The sequence below is a fragment of the Coregonus lavaretus genome (assembly GCF_964263955.1).
Source record: "Coregonus lavaretus genome assembly, contig: HAP1_SCAFFOLD_7914, whole genome shotgun sequence".
Lineage (NCBI taxonomy): Eukaryota > Metazoa > Chordata > Actinopteri > Salmoniformes > Salmonidae > Coregonus > Coregonus lavaretus.
In genome coordinates this window covers 1-8,747 of record NW_028164621.1, presented here as the reverse complement: position 1 = coordinate 8,747, position 8,747 = coordinate 1, and the positions used below count along the sequence as shown (strand labels likewise).

At 45.4% G+C, this 8,747-nt stretch overlaps 1 protein-coding gene across 1 annotated transcript; it reads right to left on the bottom strand.

Moving 5' to 3' along the window:
- Positions 1–5,390: 5,390 nt before the first annotated feature.
- Positions 5,391–5,686, bottom strand: LOC311116846 (ephrin-B3-like; the record flags this gene model as incomplete). The annotated part of the gene is made up of 1 exon (XM_084191881.1): positions 5,391–5,686. A coding segment is annotated over one exon (296 nt), but the record flags the coding sequence as incomplete, so codon positions are not given.
- Between the last annotated feature and the right edge of the window lie 3,061 nt (positions 5,687–8,747).

The following is an 8,747-nucleotide window of genomic DNA, read 5'->3' as shown; positions in this document are numbered from 1 at the left end:
ACTGAATGAGCTGTATAAGGCCATAAGTGAACAGGAAAACGCTCATCCAGAGGCAGCGCTCCTAGTGGCCGGGGACTTTAATGCAGGGAAACTTAAATCAGTTCTACCTAATTTCTACCAGCATGTTAAATGTGCAACCAGAGGAAAAAAAAACTCTAGACCACCTTTACTCCACACACAGAGACGCATAAAAAGCTCTCCCTCGCCCTCCATTTGGCAAATCTGACCATAACTATATCCTCCTGATTCCTGCTTATAAGCAAAAACTAAAGCAGGAAGCACCAGTGACTCGGTTAATAAAAAAGTGGTCAGATGATGCAGATGCTAAGCTACAGGACTGTTTTGCTAGCACAGACTGGAACATGTTCCGGGATTCTTCGTATAGCATTGAGGAGTACACCACATCAGTCACTGGCTTCATCAATAAGTGCATCGATGACGTCGTCCCCACAGTGACCGTACGTACATACCCCAATCAGAAGCCATGGATTACAGGCAACATCCGCACTGAGCTAAAGGGTAGACCGGGACTCTAACCCGGACGCTTATAAGAAATCCCGCTATGCCCTCCGACGAACCATCAAACAGGCAAAGAGTCAGTACAGGACTAAGGTTGAATCGTACTACACCGGCTCTGACGCTCGTCGGATGTGGCAGGGCTTGAAAACTATTACAGACTACAAAGGGAAGCACAGCCGCGAGCTGCCCAGTGACACAAGACTTCCAGACGAGCTAAACCACTTCTATGCTCGCTTCGAGGCAAGCAACACTGAAGCATGCATGAGAGCACCAGCTGTTCCAGATGACTATGTGATCACCCTCTCCGTAGCCAATGTGAGTAAGACTTTTAAGCAGGTCAACATTCAGACGGATTACCAGGACGTGTACTCCGAGCATGTGCTGACCAACTGGCAAGTGTTTTCACTGACATTTTCAACATGTCCCTGACTGAGTCTGTAATGCCAACATGTTTCAAGCAGACCACCATAGTCCCCGTGCCTAAGGACACTAAGAAAACCTGCCTAAATGACTACCGACCCGTAGCACTGATGTCTGTAGCCATGAAGTGCTTTGAAAGGATAATGGCTCACATCAACACCATTATCCCAGAAACCCTAGACCTACTCCAATTTGCATACCGCCCCAACAGATCCACAGATGATGCAATCTCTATTGCACTCCACACTGCCCTTTCCCACCTGGACAAGAGGAACACGTGGGAATGCTATTCATTGACTACAGCTCAGCATTCAACACCATAGTGCCCTCAAAGCTCATCACTAAGCTAAGGATCCTGGGACTAAACACCTCCCTCTGCAACTGGATCCTGGACTTCCTGACGGGCCGCCCCCAGGTGGTAAGGGTAGGTAACAACACATCTGCCACACTGATCCTCAACACGGGGGCCCCTCAGGGGTGCGTGCTCAGTCCCCTCCTGTACTCCCTGTTCACCCATGACTGCATGGCCAGGCACGATTCCAACACCATCATTAAGTTTGCCGACGACACAACAGTGGTAGGCCTGATCACCGACAACGATGAGACAGCCTATAGGGAGGAGGTCAGAGACCTGGCCATGTGTTGCCAGGATAACAACCTCTCCCTCAACATGACCAAGACAAAGGAGATGATTGTGGACTACAGGAAAAAAAAAGAGGACTGAGCACGCCCCCATTCTCATCGACAGGGCTGTAGTGGAACAGGTTGAGAGCTTCAAGTTCCTTGGTGTCCACATCACCAACAAACTATCATGGTCCAAACACACCAAGACAGTTGGCAATTGGGCACGACAAAGCCTATTCCCCCTCAGGAGACTGAAAAGATTTGGCATTGGTCCTCAGATCCTCAAAAAATTATACAGCTGCACCATCGAGAGCATCCTGACTGGTTGCATCACCGCCTGGTATGGCAACTGCTTGGCCTCCGACCGCAAGGCACTACAGAGGGTAGTGCGTACGGCCCAGTACATCACTGGGGCCAAGCTTCCTGCCATCCAGGACCTCTATACCAGGCGGTGTCATAGGAAGGCCCTCAAAATTGTCAAAGACTCCAGCCACCCTAGTCATAGACAGTTCTCTCTGCTACCGCACGGCAAGCGGTACCGGAGTGCCAAGTCCAAAATACTTCTCAACAGCTTCTACCCCCAAGCCATAAGACTCCTGAACAGCTAATCATGGCTACCCAAACTATTTGCACTGCCCTCCCCACCCCCACACCCACCCCATCTTTTTACGCTGCTGCTACTCTGTTAATTATTTATGCATAGTCACTTTAACTCTACCCACATGAACATATTACCTCAACTACCTCAACTAGCCGGTGCCCCCGCACATTGACTCTGCACCGGTCCCATCAATAAGGGATTATAGCTTTCACCTGGATTCACCTGGTCAGTCTATGTTTTGTACACTCAGTGTAAATTACATCTGGATAGATGGTACTTAAACACATCCGGTATACATTATATATACTATTTTCAGTCTTAACTGTTATAGATCATGGGCTTTTAAACCCCTCAGCTGCTCTCTTTTACTTTTCCTCTCACTCATTCTCTCTCTATCCCTTTCTCTCACACATGCTATTCCTCTCTCTTTCTCCCTCTCTCTCTGAGAAAGGACATCTGCATGTCCGCAAGGGCAACTACATAACCTCTGCCTTTCACTCATCTCTCATTCTTTGTCTCATTCCCTCTTTCCCTCCCTGTGGCCCGCTATCATCCACTCCCTGTTTCTTTGACACAAAATGCATCTCTCTTTCTTTTTCTCCCTCTGTATCTCCTTAATCTATCTCTACTCCTCCCCTCTCACGATCTCACTCTCATCCTTTCATCCCTTCTGTCTCCTTCTCTACCTGGCATAATCCTCCCTCTCTTTCTCCCCGTCTCTCTCTCTCTCTGTTCTCCCTCTGTTTTAAATATCTCTGTATAGTATCTCTCTTTTCACCAAAGAGGTGAGCAGTGCTGATTTATAAAAAGCTTTTGAGAAGCTGACTCTCCAGGATCACTGACTCCAGATCAGTCAAAAACAAAAGGTTTTCATTTGAGAAGCTTCTGCTGTTGGCAGGATGGCTGACTTGAGATCCGTGAATGGAAAGATGTTTCATCCTCTGCTCTCTAACAAAGACAACTAATGTCATCTATATCCATCTCTGTCTCTGATGGCATCCGTCTACGAGGTGAGTGTGTGTATTACAAAGGGACCTGGGGTCTGCTTTCAAAGAGGTTTGATCTGTGGTTCAGCTAGATATCAGGAGTGTTTGTGTCACACTTAGGAGCTTTGAATGGTGAAGAGGAGAAAGGAGAGAGAGAGAGAGAGAGAGAGAGAGAGAGAGAGAGAGGAGGGAGAGAGAGAGAGAGAGAGAGAGAGAGAGAGAGAGAGAGAGAGAGAGAGAGAGAGAGAGAGAGAGAGAGAGAGAGAGAGAGAGAGAGAGAGAGAGAGAGAGAGAGAGAGAGAGAGAGAGAGAGAGAGAGAGAGAGAGAGAGAGAGAGAGAGAGAGAGAGAGAGAGAGAGAGCGAGCGAGAGAGATTTGCAATGCAGTGTGATACGTTTTTTTTTCTCTCTTCCTCAGTTCGGTCCAACATTTCTCTCTCTCATATCACTCTACTTTCCGGCTCATTTAGTCCACTGTGAATACATTAACACATGCTAAAGGTAAGGGCTAATTACAAGACATTTGCCTGAGGGAAGGACTCATACATACATCTGCACTTTAAACACACACACGCACACATGCACTGATGCGCACACACACACACACACACACACACGTACACACACACACACACACACACACACACACACACACACACACACACTACTATTACTACTGGCTGATAACAATATTGATAAAATGCATGTACATGTACACACACATCTTAAATCGTTTTTGTGTCATTTAGAGGGGAAATGCATGCATTTTAGCATTTAAGACACTTTCAAAAGTTGCGAAAAGTTCCAAATACATTTTTATAAGTAGCTACATTTGTTGCTAGCTGCTGTTTGAAAAAAAGAGTTGCCAGGGTAGTCTGAAAAGTTGCTAAATCTAGCAACAAAATTGCTAAATTGGCATCACTGATTACACACACATACAAACACACACACCCCCCCGCACGCACAAAAACAGACACCTTGTCAACATCGAATCATCCATCTTCTCCCAATATTCCACACACATCTTTGTCTCTCTCTCTCCCTCCATCCCTCTATCTCTGCATCTGTCTGTGTGTGTGACCTTGCGTTTGAGCCCTCATTGATCAGGGCTGGAGCTGTCAATCGATCCCTCGGTCTGTCTGAGGGAAGATAAAACGCTCCTGTCCATACTGTGGACACCCCGGTTGTCAGGTGTGGCTAAACAGAAGACAGTGATTGGGGCTGTAGAATGGACCAGTAGTTGTTATCTGGACACTTCATAAGACAGAAGGCAGCTATTGTTGCTGGTTATGGTGGGCAAACACACCTGATCTAACACACACACGTGCATGTACACACACGCACACACCCTACACTCATCAACCCAATTCAAATCACAAACACACACTGAAACTGTAAGGCAAATATGGAACAGAAATTGCTAGGTTTTGGGGAATGGATTCGGTTCCTCTCTTTCTCTCTTTCTGAAAAGAGCATTAATACAGTAAATCTGGTTCTCAGGTGAAAAGAGCATTAATATAGTGAATGAGGCTTCCAGGTGAAAACAGCATTAATACAGTAAATCTGGTTCCCTGGTGAAAAGAGCACTAATACAGTGAATGTGGTTCCCAGGTGAAAAGAGCATTGATACAGTGAATGGGGCTTCAATGTGTGTGGGAGGGAGTCTACAGTATAGCAATGTAATAATGTCTGCCTTCAGGAGTTCAAAATGCTGTGTGTGTGTGTGAGTGTGTGTGTGTGTGTGTGTGTGTGTGTGTGTGTGTGTGTGTTAGAGTGCTTCTGAACACCTGAATCCATTCTTAGCTCCCTTATTGGGGAGAGAGGTTTTGCTTGATGTAACCTTACAGAGATTGTTCCATGTGATACACACACTTGGCTTGGCTCGTGTTGATGACCTCATCATGTATTCACCCCAAACAAACCCCAAATAAACCATAACAAATAGCTCTGGCGCCATCCCTGGTCACTGCAAGGCTGGCAATAACAATAAACATGCTCCGGGCCAATCAGCAGCCGCCGAGGAGAGATGGAACATAACACACACAAACAAAGACACACACACACCCACCCAGGCAAAACAACACACTTACACACAAGCGTGTACATATACACAATAGACAAACTCTATCACCCAAAAGTCGCACAATTAGCGCACACACATACAAACACACACACAAATCCCTCAAAACAGAATTGTTGTATAATCGGACACACAAACTCATTACGTTTCTCCCTACTCACCGATGATGTAGTAGTCAGCGTTGGTTTTGAACTCGTGTCCCCACAGGTTAGGAGAGTACTCCTGGAACTTGATGGTGAACCTCATGTCATTGTTGGGCTTGTCACAGGTGAGCAGCAGGTTGGGCGCGCCCGTCACCTCACATCTGTCCGCTTGGTCACGTGACGACACCAGATATAGCTTGTAGAACTCATACTCGGCGGGGGCCCGCTGGCTGGGGGGGTCCGACGACGGACAGATGAGGTCCAGGCGGTCCCCAATCTGAGGGTAGAGGACGTAGCCCTTATCGTCCAAAAACCTGGAGTGAGATGGATGGAGGAGGAAAGAGAGAGGTTAGTGTCTTCATTCCTTGAAGGCAATTTTTCTGTCCTATTTTTATTGTCACTCAAGGACACATGTTCAGCTGGCACGTGACCCCAACTCTCCCCCATCCCAACTCCCTCACCTCCCTACTCATAACTTTATTGACCTTAAATTAGTATTGAATGCAGGTAAAACTAAGTATATGTTGTTCTCTCGAGCGTATAAAAATAACTCTGATGATTTAAGCATATGTACTGGATGGTGTCCATATTGATCGTGTCCCTGCTTACAAATATCTGGGCATCTGGATAGATAAAAAGCTGTCTTTTAAAAAGCAGATGATGAGTTAGTTAAGACGCAGAGAATAGAAATGGGCTTCTTCTATAGAAATAGGTCCTGCCTCTCGCTAAATAGTAGAAAGAATAGTAGAAAGCAGACGTTCCTATCAGTCCTAGACTGTGGCGACATCATCTATATCAACGCAAGCCACGTCATGAAAGCCGTTAGATGCAGTTTATTATAGCTCACTGTGCTTTATTACGGGCGAAAGTTTAAGTACTCATTACTGCATTCTCTACCAAAAAGTTGGTTGATACATTGCTATGTTTCATTTATAAAGCCCTTTTACAAAAAGTCCCACTGTACCTAACATCATTCCTAAACTTTAGACATATGAGTTATCACACCCGGTCTCAGGGATAGCTAACTTTGGAAATTCCTTTGGTCTCTACTGAGTTAGGTAAATCAGCTTTTAGTTTAGTTGCACCTTATTTGTGGAACAATTTTCAAAATGTCCTTAAATGTGATGTTTTGGTGCCTTTAGGGCAATTCAGAAAGCAGATTGAGGACCATATTACTGATGAATCTGTTTGTTTTTTATGACAGTGTTTTTCTTTCTGCTTGCATTTTGTATTTATATTTTTATGTGTGTATTTTCTGTAATAATTTTTTTGAAATTACAATATAACAGTTCTTAGAAATCATTATGCAGTATACCCAGGCAGCAGAGGATCAAATCAAATCAAACTTTATTTGTCACATGATTCATAAACAACAGGTGTAGACTAACAGTAAAATGCTTACTTACGGGCCCTTAGAAAAAATAGAAAAATTATATAAAAAAATTATAACACGAGGAATAAATACACATTGAGCAACGATAACTTGGCTATATACACGGGGAACCAGTACCGAGTCGATGTGCAGGAGAACGGGGTACTGTATAGGTAGGGGTAAAGTGACTAGGCAACAGGATAGATAATAAACAGTAGAAGCAGCGTATGTCAAAAGAGTTACTGCAAAGCAGTGAGTCAGATAGTCCGAGTAGCTATTTAGCAGTCTTATGGCTTAGGGGTAGAAGCTGTTCAGGGTCCTGTTGTTTACAGACCTGGTGCATTGGTACCACTTGCCTTGCAGTAGCAGAGAGAACAGTCTATGACTTGGGTGGCTGAAGTCTTTGACCATTTTTAGGGCCTTCTTCTGACACCGTCTGGTATAGAGGTCCTGAATGGTAGGGAGCTCAGCCCCAGTGATGTACTGTGCCATACGCACTACCCTGTGTAGCGCCTTGCAGTTGGATGCCAAGCAATTGCCATACCAAGTGGTGATGCAGCAAGTCAAGATGCTCTCAGACCGCACTGGGAGCTTGGCAACATTTAGCCAGTCAGAACAGACAGAGAGAAGAGGACCGTAGATTGTGGACTACATGAAAAAGAAGAGGACAGAGCACACCCCCATTCTCATCGACGGGGCTGTAGTGGAGCAGGTTGAGAGCATCAAGTTCCTTGGTGTCCACATCACCAACAAACTATCATAGTCCAAACAGTCGTGAAGAGGGCACGACAAAGCCTATTCCCCCTCAGGAGACTGAAAATATTTGGCATGGGTCCTCAGATCCTCAAACAGTTCTACAGCTGCACCATCGAGAGCATCCTGACTGGTTGCATCACCACCTGGTATGGCAACTGCTCGGCCTCCGACCGCAAGGCACTACAGTGCGTAGTGTGTACGGCCCAGTACATCACTGGGGCCAAGCTTCCTGCCATCCAGGACCTCTATACCAGGCGGTGTCAGAGGAAGGCCCTAAAAATTGTCAAAGACTCCAGCCACCCTAGTCATAGACTGTTCTCTCTGCTACCGCACGGCAAGCGATACCGGAGCGTCAAGTCTAGGTCCAAAAGGCTTCTTAACAGCTTCTACCCCCAAGCCATAAGACTCCTGAACAGCTAATCAAATGGCTACCTGGACTATTTGCATTGTTTCCCCCCCACCCCCTCTGTTACGCTGCTGCTAATCTCTGTTTATTACCTATGCATAGTCTCTTTAACTCTACCTACATGTACATATTACCTCAATTACCTCGACTAACCTGTGCTCCTGCACATTGACTCTGTACCGGTACCGCCTGTATATAGCCTCGCTACTGTTATTTAATTATGTTTAACATTTATTTTTTACTTAACTCTTATTTTTCTTAAAACTGTATTGTTGGTTAAGGGCTTGTAAGTAAGCATTTCACTGTAAGGCCTACACCTGTTGTATTCAGCGCATGTGACAAATACAATTTCATTTGATTTGATTTGACATTACAGACTGAGCTCAACTGACTCATTCATTTATTCATTCAGAACACAACGCTACTACGGCTAACAACAACCCACAACGCTACTATGGCTAACAACACATAGCACTGTTAGGCTTTCTGTAACTGTTAGCATTATCATGTTTCGCTAGTAGTAGCAAATAGTGAATGGGGAATAAAGCATGTGTGACCAAAAATATGCTTATTTAGTAGCTGTTAGCATGTTTTTGGCTAGCATCAGACACGTAAAATGTATGGGAAATTTAGCCCTTGACCCTGTAGATGCTAGTGAAGAAGCTGGCCTAGCCTAGCACAGAGCTAGCGTAGTAGAGGCATGCTGCAGCAGAGGAACTTAGCGTTCCTGTTGTTATCACTAAGGTCAGGAGGTTATCACTAAGCACTCACACCGGAGAGGGAAACACTAACTCCACTCAACACACACCCCCGCACCATGAGAAGAAAGGAGAGAGGAGCT